Genomic DNA, 18949 nt, shown 5'->3' with positions numbered 1-18949 from the left:
TAGACCTCTCACAGAAATGAAAACAACAAAGAAACGGCTATGAACTATATTACAACATACGAGTTCAAGAGTCAAAACTTCCAAAACGGAACACAAGAGTCATAACTTGTGGTACTTGTGTAGATCAAATAGGAAGTGTGGAGGTCCTTTTTTTTACTCCTCGCTGTTGCAAATAGTCGTTAAACCACGACACAGACGCAAATTTGAATACAGTGAACAGAAGCGTCAGTGACCAGATGGACAATTCATGATTTTGTTGAAAGAAAGGGGAACGAGAGAGAGATTTGAACACAGATCCCCATTACACAGTCCAACACCGCCACCACATAACCACAACGCCGCCGCTATGAAATTGCCCTCGACGTTACACATATTGAGCTTTGGCCGTTCACTCTTTCTGTTTTGCTTCTTTTTTCTTAGTTAAGTAGATATTCTTCCTGTTTTCATGCTTGATTGGTGTTCAGTTTTTGACGGGCCATCTACTGGGTCACTTTACCACTAAATCTGAGGGAGGTTCAATGTGGACTTTCCCTCGTTACAGCCTCCAAACACTGCTCTGGTGACAAGTTTACACCTAGCTGACCTCTTACAGCCTGCTGCATAACCTTCTGTAGATCTGTTACTTTCCCTCGTGCTTCCCAAACACTAGCTTCTATGGACTGCAACCATTTTGTCAGGTCTACTTCCCCAGCTAAGACTTCTACTTCGGTTTATCGTTCCCTGATATTCTGATTAACTGCTTCTTCTGCAGCTCTGGCATACTGCATTACTTCTCCACGCAGTTGTCGTAGTAGTCATGTGTTATACAATACGTACTTCTTTAAACCTCACCTATGGGCAAGTATACCTATTGCTTTCCTCCCCCTTAATTTCATTGCTGCTCCGCAGCTGCTTAAACTAATTACACTAAATCTACACCTAACCTAAACAAAATATTAAATGAATATTTCCTAGGCTTTAATCCATACAGGTTCCTCGTTACATTTTCATTCACAACCTCTTGTTTACCTTCCAATACCTTTCGCCTCATTCACCCTTTCCAATCTGCATCTACTATCTCTGGAATAACTTCTGGATTCCCTTGACATAGTTTCAACCGCCCAACATGCACAATTATCATTCCCGCCGGCAATTGAGTCTTGAGATTTACTGCCAACGTAGTCTCTACCACTTGGTATGGCCCCTGATGCCGGGTGATCAAAAAGTCAGTATAAATTTGAAAACTTAATAAACCATGGAATAATGTAGATAGAGAGGTAAAAATTGACACACCTGCTTGGAATGACATGGGGTTTTATTAGAACAAAAAAAAACAAACAAAGTTCACAAAATGTTCCACAGATGGCGCTGAACAGCAAAATGTCAGTGACTGCGCATGACAATCGTGTATAAAAGGAGCTGTAATGAGAGAGAGAATCAGTTGTGCCAGCAGTCGCAGCATGTTGACATTACCTGAAAAGGCTCTTTTAGTGAAGCTGTATTATCAGAATGGGGAATGTGCTAGTTCAGCGTTACGATCCTATCGCCATAGGAAGGGGATTCGAATGGGTAAAGGTCCGGTGACAAATGCCGCTGTGGCGAGAATGATTTCGAAGTTCTAAGCCAAGGGTTGTTTAGACGATAGACCCCGTAGTGGCCAACCGAGCGCAAGGCGTAATGCTGCTGAGACAGTTCAGGAAGAAATGGAGACTGTAGCGGGTTCGTCTATGCACGGGGAAGTCAGCGCTCGTGCAGTCGCACGTCACACTGGCATTCCATACACTACTGTTTGGTTGACACTAAGGCGTACCCCCCGATGCTATTCGTACAAAATCCATCGGCATCATAAACTGTTACCTGGCGATTTAGTGAAGCGGAGGGCATTTGCGGTGTGGGCGTTTCAAAAGATGGCGGAAGATGACGATTGGTTGAGTAACGTGTTGTGGACCGACGAAGCTCATTTCACGCTCCGAGGGTCTCTCAACGCCCACAACTGCAGAATTTGGGCAACCGAAAATCCTTTAACTGTCGTGGAACTCCATTGCACGACGAGAAAGTCACGGTATGGTTTGGATTTACCACATCTACCGTTATCGGGCCTTTTTTCTTCGGGGAAATGCGTGATTCTGGTTTTGTAACTGCTACCGTGACGAGTGAGAGGTACGCCGATATGTAACAGAATCGCATCATCCCTAGCCTGGCTGATAAACACCTGCTGGAACGTACGATGTTTATACAGGATGGCGCTCCACCTCACATTACTATACGCGTGAAAGACCTCTTGCGCACGTCGTTTGGTGATGATCGTGTGCTCAGCCGCCACTTTCGTCATGCTTGGCCTGCCAGGTCCCCAGACCTCAGTCCGTGCGATTATTGGCTTTGGGGTTACCTGAAGTCGCAAGTGTATCGTGATCGACCGACATCTCTAGGGATGCTGAAAGACAACATCCAACGCCAATGCCTCACCATAAGTCCGGACATGCTTTACAGTGCTGTTCACAACATTATTCCTCGACTACAGCTATTGTTGAGGAATGATGGTGGACACATTGAGCATTTCCTGCAAAGAACATCATCTTTGCTTTGTCTTACTTTGTTATGCTAATTACTGCTATTCTGATCAGATGATGCGCCATCTGTAGGACATTTTTTTAACTTTTGTATTTCTTTGGTTCTATTAAAACCCCATGGCATTCCAAGCACATGTGTCAATTTGTACCTCTCTATCTACATTATTCCGTGATTTATTCAGTTTTCAGATTTAGACTGACGTTTTGATCACCCGGTACTTTGCAAACTTCTTTGTCTTTCCCTTCGGCATATACGAAGCTGGTAGCATCACCCACTGACCAATATTGCACTGTGGCACACTTGCCATACAGCCCACTGCTTCTTTGTGCTTGTCCAGTGCTCGTGTATTTACCCTCTGTACCCTATTTCAAATTTCTCTAATCACACTGGCACTTACCTTAACAGGCTCTCCAGTCTTCCCTTTCTTTGCTTCCAACATGTCGAATGGTGATGGCATGTTATGACTATATACTGCTTCATATAGCGATTATCCTGTATCCGTACGCTGCTTTGAGTAATAGGCATAGACAAAGCACTTCAGATAGGTATGGCAGTTGGTGTGATGTGAGTCAGTGTAGTGTCCAAGCATCTTCCCTATTGTCCCATGCACTCTTTCAGTTCTTCCATTGGCTTGTTGATGGACAGGACTCGTCCTTAACCTCTTCACCTTCGGTAACTCACTTGAATAGATCTGACATGAAGTTCGTCCGCTGGTCTGTTATTATTGTTTCAGGTACTCCAAACTTCAGTATCCAATTATTCACAAGTGCTTGTCCCAATGTTGCTGCTCGCCTGTTAATTTGGCATTGCAACCATTCCTGCGTATAGTGAAATATGATCTATGACTGTGAGTACATACTTATTCCTAGCACATGTTTTACTGAAGCATCAAACCCCATAAAGTCGAATCGTGCTAATGCTTCAGGTAGCCTCTGAATGGTACTCATATTCGATACACATCTGCTCTCGGTGCACGCTGTATGCAATTCTACATGTACTGGTTTATGTGTTGTAAGGTAAACAAGCACAAAGTTCGCATATGAGGTACAACCTATCCGCATAATGTGACGGGAAATGTTACAAGACAGCCAGAAGTGAATACATGGTGTTTTTTGATGGTTGATCACATTGTGAGACCATTTTTTCTCTCGGAAGAAACAGTTACTTCTGACAATTACCGTAGTATGCTGGAGCTGTTTATGTTACCATCACTGGCTGACTGGCAAGACATAATAGTTTTCTAACAAGACGGTGACCAGCTTAATTTGGCTCAGACTGTACGAGATGTTCTAGACCAGGTGTTTCCAGATCGCTGGATTAGCAGGAGTGGTCCAGTTCGCTGGCCTCCCAGGTCGCTTGACATTACACTGATGTACTTCTTTCTATGTGGGTATGTCAAGGACAGAGTCTGCCAAACTCCTGTCAACCACATATGTGATTTAAAGTACCGAATCGTAGCTGCCATTGACACACTTGACGCGAATTTGTTGCGCCGAGTGTGGGTAGAGCTTGAATATAGACTGGATGTCATAGTGTCATCAGAGGCGCACATGTTGAAACTGACTGAATGGCATGAAAACTTTGTGAGATAATGTGTCATGTAAGTCAAACAAGGTGTCAATATCTTAATTAGTTTACGTGCTATAACACATAAAAGTTGTACCGCAGCTTTTGAGTCAACCTGTGTTATACAATGTGTCCCAGAAATGTTGCGACAAACTTCACAGGGTTGTAGAGTGTATCTCGAGGAACAAACGCGGTACAGGAATTCGTGTCTGGAAGCGTTATCCAACGACACTACAGAGTGTCGAATTTAAAGCCGCTGGCGCCTGCCAGTAGGCCACCCCTTCGGCAGCAAACGTGACTGTACGCTGACGGACCGTTGGCGGAATGTCTCGCATTGTTGTTTGTTATTCAGTAATGGTGACTGATGGCCACGATCGCTAGTGGAGAAGATGGAGCAAGCTGCTGCGTAGAAAAGCCTTGTCTCCTATTAACGATACTCTATTGTCTTTGTGAATGACGGTTCTGGACAAAGGTTTCCATCTGCAGTTTATTTTTCTCCTGTATATCGAACAACATTGGAAATTTTAGACGGCTCCAGGAGAAAACCTGCTCAAGGAAACCCATGTCCAAAATTGTCATTCGCCAGGGTAACAGAGCATCGCATTCAAAGGCTTTCTTACCCAACACTAGTTTGATCTTCTCCACTGGTGATCGTAACAATCATTCGCAATCAATGAATAACAAACAGCATTGCGCTACGTTCCGTCTATTGTCCGTCAGCGTACAAAAACACGTCTGCTGCCGAGAGGGTGGCCTAGTGAGAGGCGCTGATGCCTATAATTTTGACACTCTGTAGGGCCGTTGGAAGACGTTTCCGGACATGGGTTTCTATACTCGATTTGTTCCTCAAGACATCCTCTAAAGCCACCGGTATTTTGTTGGTATATTTCTGTACAAATTAAAATTATACAGTTTACGTCTGTCCAAATATTCATTGGATTAACGGGTAAAAATTTCGGTCAAGTACTTTTAGAGATTTTTGATAAGGAAGTTTGCCCTATCTATATTAAGTACGTATTTATATACACTCTAAGACAAAAAAAGGACGCATAACATAGGTATTACGTGAATGGGATGGAAATCGGTAAATGTCATGTACATGTACAGGCAAACAAATGTGGACATTTAACAACTCTATCAATCAATGCCAAGCCGAATAACTTAAAATGGTTCAAATGGCTCCAAGCACTATGGGACTTAGTATCTGAGGTCATCAGTTCCCTTGAACTTAGAACTTCTTAAACCTAACTAAACTAACGACATCACACACATCCACGCCCGAAGCAGGATTCGAACCTGCAACCGTAGCAGTCGCGCGGTTCCGGACAGAAGCGCCTAGAACCGCTCGGCCACTGCAGCGGGCAAGCCGAATAACTGCTTGCGTAAGGGCCAGAGGTAAACCTACAAGTTATCGAGTTGCTCAATTTGTGAAACTCTTTCTCTTGAATAAATTATGATTTATTCAAGAGAAGGAGCGTCACAAATTGAGCAAGTCAATAACTTGTAAGTCCACCTCTGGCCTTTATGCAAGCAGTTATTCGGCTTGGCATTGATTGATAGAGTTGTTAGATGTCCTCCTGAGAGATATCGTGCTAAATTCTGTGCAATTGGCGCATTAGATCCTCAAAACACCGAGCCGGTTGGAGGGCCCTGCCAATAATGCTCTAAAAGTTCTCATTTCGGGAGAGACGCCGTGACCTTGTTGTCTAAGGTAGGGTTCGGGAGGCTTGAAGACAAGCAGCGTAAAATCTCACCGTGCATGGGAGGGCATTACCTTGCTGAAACGTAAGCCTAGGATGGCTTGCCATGAAGGACAACAAATCGGGACGAAAATGTACTGCAATGTTGTAAGGGTACCGCGTATGACAACCGAATGGCTCCTGCTATGAAATGAAATGGCACTATAGACGATCATCCTGATTGTCAGGATGTATGGAGGGGAAAGTCTGGATGCCATCCCATCACTGTACAGGGCGTCTCCAGATACCCTCGCTCCAGATACGTCTTCGTTGATAATCGGGGCTCAGTTCAAAGCGGGACTCACCACCGAAGACAATCTATTGCAGTCAATGAGATTCCAGGCCGAAAACGTATCTGGAGATACCCTGGATAGCGATGGGATACCAACCTGACTGTCGCACGCCATGCAGCCGGCCATGCAGGAGTGATGGCCTGGCTCGCCATTTCTTTCCATAACAGGACCCGTGTGGTTTTCATCCGCGGCACCCTTACAGCACATCAGTACGTCGACGATATTCCGTGCCCGGTTTGTTGCCCTTCACGGAAAGCCATTTCGGGCTTACATTTGAGCAAGATAATGCCCGCCCACACACGGCGAGAGTTTCTATTGCTTGCTTCATGCTTGCCAAACCATACCTTGGCTAGCGAGGTCGCCAGAACTCTTCCTAGTTAAGAACGTTTCGAGCGTTACTGGGAGAGCACTCCAAACATCTCGGAATTTTGACGATTCAACGCGTCAGTTGGGCAGAATTTGGCACTATATCGCTCAGGAGGACATCCGACAACTCTGTTAATCAATGCTAAGCCGAGTAGCAGCTTCCAAAAGGTCCCGAGGTGGACCGACGCGTTATTGTGTTGTTCAATTCGTGAAGCTCTTTCTCTTAAAGAAGCTATCCAGTTTTTCTGAAATACACTCCTGGAAATTGAAATAAGAACACCGTGAATTCATTGTCCCAGGAAGGGGAAACTTTATTGACACATTTCTGGGGTCAGATACATCACATGATCACACTGACAGAACCACAGGCACATAGACACAGGCAACAGAGCATGCACAATGTCGGCACTAGTACAGTGTATATCCACCTTTCGCAGCAATGCAGGCTGCTATTCTCCCATGGAGACGATCGTAGAGATGCTGGATGTAGTCCTGTGGAACGGCTTGCCATGCCATTTCCACCTGGCGCCTCAGTTGGACCAGCGTTCGTGCCGGACGTGCAGACCGCGTGAGACGACGCTTCATCCAGTCCCAAACATGCTCAATGGGGGACAGATCCGGAGATCTTGCTGGCCAGGGTAGTTGACTTACACCTTCTAGAGCACGTTGGGTGGCACGGGATACATGCGGACGTGCATTGCCCTGTTGGAACAGCAAGTTCCCTTGCCGGTCTAGGAATGGTAGAACGATGGGTTCGATGACGGTTTGGATGTACTGTGCACTATTCAGTGTCTCCTCGACGATCACCAGTGGTGTACGGCCAGTGTAGGAGATCGCTCCCCACACCATGATGCCGGGTGTTGGCCCTGTGTGCCTCGGTCGTATGCAGTCCTGATTGTGGCGCTCACCTGCACGGCGCCAAACACGCATATGACCATCATTGGCACCAAGGCAGAAGCGACTCTCATCGCTGAAGACGACACGTCTCCATTCGTCCCTCCATTCACGCCTGTCGCGACACCACTGGAGGCGGGCTGCACGATGTTGGGGCGTGAGCGGAAGACGGCCTAACGGTGTGCGGGACCGTAGCCCAGCTTCATGGAGACGGTTGCGAATGGTCCTCGCCGATACCCCAGGAGCAACAGTGTCCCTAATTTGCTGGGAAGTGGCGGTGCGGTCCCCTACGGCACTGCGTAGGATCCTACGGTCTTGGCGTGCATCCGTGCGTCGCTGCGGTCCGGTCCCAGGTCGACGGGCACGTGCACCTTCCGCCGACCACTGGCGACAACATCGATGTACTGTGGAGACCTCACGCCCCACGTGTTGAGCAATTCGGCGGTACGTCCACCCGGCCTCCCGCATGCCCACTATACGCCCTCGCTCAAAGTCCGTCAACTGCACATACGGTTCACGTCCACGCTGTCGCGGCATGCTACCAGTGTTAAAGACTGCGATGGAGCTCCGTATGTCACGGCAAACTGGCTGACACTGACGGCGGCGGTGCACAAATGCTGCGCAGCTAGCGCCATTCGACGGCCAACACCGCGGTTCCTGGTGTGTCCGCTGTGCCGTGCGTGTGATCATTGCTTGTACAGCCCTCTCGCAGTGTCCGGAGCAAGTGTGGTGGGTCTGACACACCGGTGTCAATGTGTTCTTTTTTCCATTTCCAGGAGTGTAGTAATCATTTGTTTGTACATGTAGGTTAACCTACCGATTTGCGCCCCATTCGGATAATTCAATGGTGGTGCCTCTTTTTTTTTGTTTTAGAGTGTAGACCCCACCCGCCGGAGGTTCGAGTCCTCCCTCGGGCATGGGTGTGTGTGTTGTTCTTAGCACAGGTTAGTTTAAGTTAAAGTAGTGTGTAAGTCTAGGGACCGAAGACTTCTGCAGTTTGGTCCCTTAAGAACTCACAGACATTTGAACATTTTTTAGAGTGTAGAGACGGCGCTCCAGGAGGTACATAAAAACATGCACGTATTGGAATGCAACGTTGTCTCAAAATTTCAAAATAAACGGTGATTAAGACTGAACAAACGCAAATTCTTATTTGTATTTATGTAGATACGTTGTAAGTAGAGAGTTGCCACTATCGAAGTTCCAACCCTCGTATTAACGTCAGGATACTACATACACAAGTTGTAGGTAATATTTTGCTTCCTGTTTTCTGTCGCTGATTATAATTCGAAACAGTGCATTGAAGTCAATGACACTTATTTTACACTGAGGCGTGAGAGAAACTGATATAGCCATGCGTATTCAAATACAGAGATTTGTAAACAGGCAGAATACGGCGCTGCGGTCGACAACGCATATATAAGAAAACAAGGATCTGACGCAGTTGTCAGATCAGTTACTGCTGCTACAATGGCAGGTTATCAACATTTAAGTGAGTTTGAACGTGTTGTTATAGTCGACGCACGAGCGACGGGACACAGCATCTCCGAGGTAGCGATGAAGTGGAGATTTTCCCGTATGACCATTTCGCGAGTGTACCGTGAATATCAGTAATCCGGTAAAACATCAAATCTCCAACATCGCTGCGGCCGAAAAAAGATCTTGCAAGAACGGGACCAACGACGACTGACGAGAATCGTTGAACGTGAGGGAAGTGCAACCCTTCAGAAAATTGCTGCAGATTTCAATGCTGGGCCATCAAAAAGTGTCAGCGTGCGAACCATTCAACGGAACATCTTTCAGAGCCGAAGGCCCACTTGTGTACCCTTGACTACTGCTCATACAAAGCTTTACGCCTCACCTGGGCCCATTGAAACGTCCCCTTAGAAAAATTAAGAACGACTGTGCTGGAAAAAGTCTTACGTTATTTGATACAGAGACAGCTGAGTTTGTCCGCAGCTCGTGGTCGTGCGGTAGCGTCCTCGCTTCCCATGCCCGGGTTCCCGGGTTCGATTCCCGTCGGGGTCAGGGATTTTCTCTGCCTCGTGATGACTGGGTGTTGTGTGATGTCCTTAGGTTAGTTAGGTTTAAGTAGTTCTAAGTTCTAGGGGACTGATGACCATAGATGTTAAGTCCCATAGTGCTCAGATCCATTTGAACCATTTGAACGGCTGAGTAAAACTGAACGTACTCAGACAGCTTTCTTTTAACTTACTCTGATCATCACTAAACTGACACACAATATTTTTAGCGCAACGCAGTCTGACTCTCAATAATCCCCAAAAAGGAAAGGCCCTGACTAACAATAACCTATTACCTTTCAGGAATCACTTACCTCACAAAAATCTTCGTTACTCGAACTAGTACAATACAGCGAGCGCCAATACTGCCAGCTAAATAAAAGATTCTAACTACTGAAGGCACTAACTACTGATAGGCATAGTTAGCAAATGAAAGATTTTGACAGAGAACAAACTATGTATTTACTTTAATAGCCTTCAAAAGTCATTATATATATGTTTTGTGACATCCAATTAAACAAATTTGGTTTTTCTGACGGACACACGTCCAGATCGTCTTCTCAAAACTCTGGCATCTCTCTTCACATCCACCACTGCTGGCGGCTCACCTCCAACTGCCCAACGCTACGCCCTGTTCACATCCAACTCCCCAACACAACACTAGTGAATATTCCAACAATGAGTCCAACCAGCGACAGACTGCACACAGCGCAGTTAGCGATTTTCATACAGAGCCCTACATGGCATTACCAACATAAAAATCTAAACAGCCTACTTACACCATCAACACCGACATTGGATTGCTGATGACTGGAAACATGTGGCCTGATCGGACGAGTCTCGTTTCAGATTATATCGAGCGGATGTATGGTTATGGAGACAACCTCATGAATCCATGTACCCTGCATGTCAGCAGGGGCTGTAAAAGCTGGTGGAGGCTCTGTATTGGAGTGGGGCGTGTGCATTTGTAGTGATATGGGACCCCTGGGACGTCTAGATACGACTCTGATAGGTGGCACGTATGTAAGTACCCTGTCTGATCACCTGCATCCATTCATGTCCATTGTGCATTCCGACGAAAAAATGTTCAAATGTGTTTGAAATCTTATGGGACTTAGCAGTTGCTAAGGTCATCAGTCCCTAAGCTTACACACTACTTAACCTAAATTACTCTAAGGACAAACACACACACCCATGCCCGAGGGAGGACTCGAACCTCCGGCGGGACCAGCCGCACAGTCGATGGCTGCAGCGCCTGAGACCGCTCGGCTAGTCCCGCGCGGCGCGCATTCCGACGAACTTGGGCAATTCCAACAGGACAATGCGACACCCCACACATCCAGAATTGCTACAGAGTGGCTCCAGGAACACTCTTCTGAGTTTAAACACTTCCGCTGGTCACCAGAATCCCCAGACATGAACATTATTCAGCATCCAGAATGGGATTTTCACTCTGCAGCTGAGTGTGCGCTGATATGAAACTTCCTGGCACATTAAAACTGTGTGCCGGACGGAGACTCGAACTCGGGACCTTTGCTTTTCGCGGGCAAGTGCTCTACTAACTGAGCTTTCCTAGCACGACTCACGCCCCGTCCTCAAAGCTTTACTTCTGCCAGTACCTCGCCTCCTACCTTCCAAACTTAACAGAAGCTCTCCAGCGCACACTCCGCTGCAGAGTGAAAATCTCATTCTGGAAACATCCCCAAGGCTGTGGCTAAGACACGTCTCACCAATGTCCTTTCTTTCAGGAGTGCTAGTTCTGCAAGGTTTGAGGAGAGCTTCTGTTAAGTTTGGAAGGTAGGAGGCGTGGTACTGGCAGAAGTAAAGCTGTGAGGACGGGGCATGAGTCGTGCTTGGGTAGCTCAGTTGGTAGAGCACTTGCCCGCGAAAGGCAAAGGTCCCGAGTTCGAGTCTCGGTCCGGCACACAGTTTTAATTTGTCAGGAAGTTTCATTATTGAGCATATCTGGGATGCCTTGCAACGTGCTGTTCAGAAGAGATCTGCACCCCCTCGTACTCCTACTAATTTATGGAAAGTCCTGCAGGATTCATGCTGTCATTTCTCTCCAGCAGTTTTTCAGACATTAGTCGAGCCCTTGCCACGTCGTGTTGCGGCACTTGTGTGTGCTCGTGGGGGCCCTTCACGATATTAGGCAGGTGTACCAGTTTCTCTGGCTCTTCAGTGTTTTTAAGGCTCCGGAGAAGGCTACTGTTTCGACACAGTGTGACCGCCTAGACGTAGGGGGAATATCGTAAACGGTCGTGTTTACGCGACGAGAACCCGTTCCATGGGTTTTTTGAGGCTAGCGGATGTGGCCGGGACGCGGCTGCGGCAGGAGGCGGGTTTTCGCAAGCGGCGGGTCCGCTAACGGTGCGCCGGCCGCCGGTGCCGGCCGCTCAGCCTCCGGCCGCCAAGCACAGCCGCGAGTCAGCCGCCCGCGACAGCGCCCGCCATGGTCCAGCGCGCCTTCTGCACGCCGCCGCCGCGGCTGCCGCTGCTGGTAGCGGCAGTGGTGGTGGTGCTCCAACACGGCAGAGCCGCCACAGCGCTGTTCCCCACGTTCGCCGTCGATTCCAACACCCCTGACGCCACCGCCGCCCCCGATATGACGATAGTCGACGACGTGTTCGCCGACCCCGACGACGACGTCTTCGCGACCGCCGTCGACCGATCTTCCACCACGCCAGACTCTACCACCACTGGCAATGTCGAGGCTGCTCTTCCATCGGCAATTTTCGCAGCCTCCAATAGGGCGGACAGGGGTGAGTCGTGCTTCAGCCATTGGCATGATTATTCCACACAGTACAAGAGCAAGATTTTTTGTTTTTCTTTTTCGAAGTCCAAGCGGTCGCGAAATTAAAGCCACAGTGAAAATACGGCGAAATTTTGCACATATGTGTTTCGGAGTGTCTCTAGTATGCCCGCCAAATCGCACTTTTCAGTTCTGAAGGCACAGTCCGCACCTAAGAATGCCTACAACAATAGTGACTCCCGCCAAGCGCCAGTGCCTGTTGAGGGGCTGCTCCTCATTTCGTTTAGCCCAGATAACGTAATTCTCGTGCCTTTCCTTCGTGACAATTCGCGGCCGCACACTGCAGGTCCAACAAATACACTACATCTACATCTACATTTATACTCGCAAGCCACCCAATGGTGTGTGGCGGAGGGCACTTTACGTGCCACTGTCATTACCTCCCTTTTCTGTTCCAGTCGCGAATGGTTCGCGGGAAGAACGACTGCCGGAAAGCCTCCGTGCGCGCTCGAATCTCTCTAATTTTACATTCGTGATCTCCTCGGGAGGTATAAGTAGGGGGAAGCAGTATATTCGATACCTCATCCAGGACCGCACCCTCTCGAAACCTGGACAGCAAGCTCCACCGCGATGCAGAGCGTCTCTCTTGCAGAGTCTGCCACTTGAGTTTGCTAAACATCTCCGTAACCCTATCACGCTTACCAAATAACCCTGTGACGAAACGCGCCGCTCTTCTTTGGATCTTCTCTATCTCCTCTGTCAACCCGACCTGGTACGGATCCCACACTGATGAGCAATACTCAAGTATAGGTCGAACGAGTGTTTTGTAGGCCACCTCCTTTGCTGATGGACTACATTTTCTAAGGACTCTCCCAATGAATCCCAACCTGGCACCCGCCTTACCAACAATTAATATTATTTGATCATTCCACTTCAAATCGTTCCGCACGCATACTCCCAGATATTTTACAGAAGTAACTGCTACCAGTGTTTGTTCCGCTATCATATAATCATACAAATGAGGATCCTTCTTTCTATGTATTCGCAATACATTACATCTGTCTATGTTAAGGGTCAATTGCCACTCCCTTCACCAAGTGCCTATCCGCCGCAGATCTTCTTGCATTTCGCTGCAATTTTCTAATGCTGCAACTTCTCTGTATACTACAGCATCATCCGCGAAAAGCCGCATGGAACTTCCGACACTATCTACTAGGTCATTTATGTATATTGTGAAAAGCAATGGTCCCATAACACTCCCCTGTGGCACGCCAGAGGTTACTTTAACGTCTGTAGACGTCTCTCCATTGAGAACAACATGCTGTGTTCTGTTTGCTAAAAACTCTTCAATCCAGCCTCACAGCTGGTCTGATATTCCGTAGGCTCTTACTTTGTTTATCAGGCGACACAGCTGCAACTGTTTCGGTAGGAGGTGTTTGATCATCCACTTCGCTTCTTCTAATTGTCATCTCTTCGCTCTCATGAAGCACAGGCAATGAGGACAGCATTTTGGCGCGGACAACGAGCTGCAGTACAGCGTAGGGAATTGGCATATATCTCAGGCGGCTGCCTTCTATGACGAGGGTGTTGGAAACTTGCTACCACGCTACGACATATCTCTAAGTTGGAGCGACGACTATGTAGAAAAGTATGTGGAAGGTGTAGCTAAATATTACAAATAAAACATTTTTACGTAACTCCAACATTGTGGTGGTATCACGATAAGCAACTCAATATATCTGAAATTTATGAATTAAGGTTTCTGTCAGATTTGGAAATAATATTTTTATGAGTCACTAGTTTCCAACTTTTCGTTCGTTATCAAACCATTATCTATATTAGAAGATTGTTACTACCAAAACATGAAATACAACATTAGAAGCATTTTGTGTGCAGACACTACAGCAATGCAATAAATCTTTTGTGATATGCGTGCATTTGTAATGTTTCACTGCACAGAATACATTTGTTTTTTGGTCAGACCAATGTATCTGAATAACTAAAGACGCCTATTGAATTTTGAATCTATCAAGGCAAACGCAATACAGTCAAGTTACATGATTGTTATATTGATCTGATGTAAACCAAATGTATTCTGTACAGCGAATCAATACAAATGCACGTATGGCACAAAAGATTTATTTCACTAATGTAATCAGTGTGCGCAAAGTTTTTGAAAATGTTGTATTTCATGTTTTGTTGATAAGATTGCAACTTATAATGATGGTTTGAGAATGAACGAAAAGCTCGATACCAGGCACTAATAAAAATATTATTAGCAACTCTGATGGAAACCTTAATTTATGAATTACAAAATATTTTTTTTATTTTCACTGTGGTTTCCATTCCGTGGCAGAACGGATGTTGAACATGAAAAAAAGAAAGTCCCCGTAGTAACAGTACCTTGTGCATAGGGCGACCAACATTTGATCATAGTTGTAAGGGAGATAACCAACATCTGAGCTTGGTTTTAAGAGAGGTTTAAGGAAGATTCAGTAGCAATAAATTTAAACTGCCCAACTGTGTCGCATTTTCTTCGAATGCGTGACAGTGGAGATGTAAATACAAAAAAATGGCGTACTATGCCTACTTTTCCTCTATCAGGTTACACAGTATCATATTTTGAAGCTAATACACAAACAGAGGGAAAGTTTTAAGAATGCAGAAGAATGTATAAAGATTCATTGTGGTACAAGTTCAAGAACAGCATACCGAAACCTATTGAAAGACTTGGATATACTAAATACTGCTTCTCGGCGTATTTATTCCTTTCAGGTAACCAGTCCCCTTCTCACGACCCCTCTACACACGTAGTCTACACGCATTCTTCTGAGACAAATCGTTCGCCGTACAAGCACGAACAGGGAAGACTATTTTTCGACGATAGTAACGATAAATATACGAAAAGTTAAGAGATCTCTCGATCAAGAAATGTGAATTATCGATAGTACTCCTTCTTTCTCTCTTCTGCCTTTGTCTCGTATCGGGGCGGATCGGCATGGTCATTAACGGATTTGGCAGGCTTAGCTTAAGGGGCGCTTCCTATGGCCACCCCGCTTTGATCCTGGGACGGAATATGTGGGCCCCAACTGTCTGCGTGTAGTGTTATTGATCTGAAAATGAGCGGATGGTTTCTAAATGTTTGCGAATCATGTTACCGGGGCAGGACTTGGGTACCAGCCCGATATTGACCTATTGGGTTGTGGGAAACCGTCTAAAAACCACATCCACGATTTTTTCCCTATCCACGGGGGTCTGCTATCGACAATTCTAAGCGGGATTAATATTTGTAACAGTGATCACTGACTAAATGTACAGGAGAAACAGGCAGTCAGTGATGGAGCCGAGAGGATAAAAAAAAGTTCTGTAATGCGGGACATACCGAGACATACGGGGGAGTTGGTTCCCATACTCGCTGCAAGCATTTCGATGTGTCACGATTTCGGTGGCATGGACGTCAAGATTGTTGGTTGTTATGTTGATCAGTTTTTCACTTGGCTCCACTAGCTTGAGTGTCGGGCCTGATGGTCTAGCGGGTTCAGCGCGTCCCTGGAAACTGAGAGGTCGCATGGGGAAATTTCACTTTGCCTTTAATCTGGCCTTTACCTATCAGCAATGTGAGGAGTGGCCGGGAATGGCACGTGGTTCAGATTCCACGTTAAACTGTAGGTCCTCTTTCTTCATTTAAATAACTAGGGTCGATTGGGGACACGCAAATCGCCCAAGAGGTGTCCAATTGAAGGACTTTCACCTGCACGTCGAGCTGCACACAGTAATCCATATTACTAAACGGTTAACCAGGTTTATGGTGCACTCTCACAGTTGCAAGTTGCCTATATCTTCGGCTTCCAGAGGAAGAAAAAAATTGGTTTTCAGTATTTCGTATAAGTATCGATAGAATTTAAAAATTTAAGATGCTATCATAATCTAGTCATTGAGAGATATAAGGTTCAACACAGTAAAATAAGTATTACGGTCAGAAACTGGTATATGTCTTTGAGGCAGTGTTACTCAAGGCGTGCAAATTACCCAGATGATATTCATCCAGTATTAGAGAATGAGAGCACTCAGAGACTTCCAACAGACTTTACACGTAATTCAAACCTTTCCTAATTTTTTCTTCACTGACACCACGCCCCAAAAAAGGATGAAACAACAAAGGCTATCGCATTCTACATTTTCGCTGCTCATGCAGTAAAACTTCAGCTCAGGCATGATGTTTCAATCGATTACTTTTTTTCATTAACTCTATCCACAATACACTTTGCATATAGTATCTACATATGTCACTGAATGTACATATAAAATTATACCATTGTACTACATATAGTTCAGGAGATAAGACGTCATTAACTCTGAGATAAGTGAAAAACTTGCTTATGCTTAAAACGAAGCGCAGATCACCCGGACTACATTCATCCAGTGTTTGATAATGAGAGCGACTTCCAGCAAACCTTAAACATAATTTCAGACCTTTTCTAAACTTTTTCTCGCTTAAATACTTAACGTTAAATACTTAAAACATTAACTTGTTTGTAAAGTAATCAGACTTTTGAAATTGTTTTATACATGTTGCGTGTAAGATTCTTTAAAGAAATGGTTCAAATGGCTCTAAGCACCATGGGACATAACTTCTGAGGTCACCAGTCCCCTAGAACTTAGAAATACTTAAACCTGACTAACCTAAGGACATCATACACATCCATCCCCGAGGCAGGATTCGAACCTGCGACCGTAGCGGTCGCGCGGTTCTAGACTGCAGCGCCTAGAACCTCTCGGCCACTTCGGCCGGCTTCTTTAAAGAATCGGGCTTTTACTGGATAATACTAGGCTGGGTACATCCTGTTATAGACCTTCGCACCACATAAATGAGTAGGATACTCTATAGGTGTCGAACCCAGGACCTCCGCGTTAAGCAACTAACAACGCTAACCTCTAAATTACGGACACAGTCAATGTGGTGATAGCTCAAAAGGCGCGTGGTGATAGGCACCAGAGATTTCTCTTTATAGATCACAAAGAATTAGGGTCTATCACAATAAATCACAACTATTTCTATGTATATCTACGTTTGTATTGTCTGACAAGACTAACTGAAATCTTATAGGTGGCGCTGCCGCATGTCAACGCCGTACAAAGACAGGCCGATAGAGAGGGATACGAAATAAAACTGAACACACTCTTTTTATTCCAAGTGGAGCACTGTTAAGCTTTTAGAAATTTCGTTCGACGACGTCCTTCCCATCAGAGGTGGATGGAGCTATCATTGTCAGCTGGCAGAATAATAATAAATAAGACTTAATTTTCCGATATCAGTTGCCTGTGCAGCGGTTGGAAGGCAACCAAAGCACCGAGAATACACTATTTTTAGTCGATCTAACTTACAGCTCCATGATTCACAGTTCATTCACCATAAATTATAACAAATTTCAACATACATACCTCGCATACGTGCTGCGTTTACCACCTCACATTACCACTTCACAAACTCTGACAGAATAACAAACGAAAATAATTATATCAAACAACTGAAAATAGCCAGTGAAGGTAATTATCCTAAGTAGATGTTTTTGTATTGGATCTAGTGTGCAACGAAAGAAAAACTATTTCTAGTTTCCCGCGTACTTATGATGTTTCAAAAATGCGTGGTTTATGTACGATTTCTTAAAATATAACGATGCGAAAACGGTATGTTGTATGCATTAATGTTAGCAATCTTGTGAGTAATGTCAGAGATTAACCAGGGACAGTAAAGTTGTGTACAGAAAATTCGCAATAACAGAAAATTATAGTAAAATACGTCAAGACCTGAAGGGGACCAACCTTTGGTGCAGGGACTGGCAGTTGACTCTCAACATAAATAATAAGAACATATCGTTCATAAATAGGCAGAAAGATCCATTATTATTGAATTGTTCTTCTGCCATCAGTGGCTGGAAACAATTCTAGGTATATGCATCTGGTGCGACCCAAGAGGGCACGACCACATAACACATTGTATGGTAGATGTTGGACTGAGATTCATTGGATGAAGCATAAAGAAATGTAATTCACGCACGACAGCGGTAGATTACGAAGCCTTTGTCGACCGAATATTGAGTACTGGTTATCAGTCTGGAATTCATAGGTAGTACACACTCTTTTCAACTATGTTTCCGCGTTCACACTTTATCATTTCTTTAATTTTCACCCTTTAACTCTGAAATCCTTAAAAAAATAATTTTAACTAGCAACGCGCCTTTCAGCAGTGTCTTTCTGTACTAGTTCCCATGCTCACAGTCAGAGGTTGAGCAAAAATAACGCTCTACTTGAAACTGAGAGGTACGTCTATGTACTTCCGTGTTATTTCCTGCGCTTTCAACTAAATAACTTACTTCGACTAGTTAAAGATATATGTAATCTGCTTTTCATATACAGCAATAATGACCAGGGCACATGAAACAGAAAGATCAATTAGTTCTATAACATCATTAATAACAGAGCCAGAGGTATAAACTTAGTTCTTTTTAGGGGAGCATGGCGTATTTTTGTACCTGACTAGTAGATAGATCTGTATGACACAAATTCAGTTATATAACTTTTTCATAAGTGTGGCAAAATACTAAAGGATAAAAACACATTGAGTACAAGGGATTTTCGTGCTGATGTTACCGTTTTATGTTATTTCCTCTTCATAGAGACTATCCATACAACGAAAGTACTACACGCAGGTAGCGGCCACAAGGGTAGCGGAGTACGTGTGGAGTGCACATGTGGGCTTTTTAGGTT

General features: G+C 45.3%; 1 protein-coding gene across 1 annotated transcript in view; it reads left to right on the top strand.

Annotated features, from left to right (window-relative positions):
- Positions 1–11881: 11881 nt before the first annotated feature.
- The window catches only part of LOC126455828 (uncharacterized), a 222137-nt gene continuing 215069 nt past the window's right edge, over positions 11882–18949 (top strand). The window contains exon 1 of the mRNA XM_050091589.1: positions 11882–12191. Coding sequence (XP_049947546.1) covers positions 11882–12191 — 310 coding nt within the window. The remainder of the gene's footprint in view (positions 12192–18949) is intronic.

This window comes from Schistocerca serialis, chromosome 2 (genome assembly GCF_023864345.2).
Source record: "Schistocerca serialis cubense isolate TAMUIC-IGC-003099 chromosome 2, iqSchSeri2.2, whole genome shotgun sequence".
Taxonomy (NCBI): Eukaryota; Metazoa; Arthropoda; class Insecta; order Orthoptera; family Acrididae; genus Schistocerca; species Schistocerca serialis.
The sequence above is the reverse complement of the archived record's forward strand: the minus strand, read 5'-3'. Positions and strand labels throughout refer to the sequence as shown.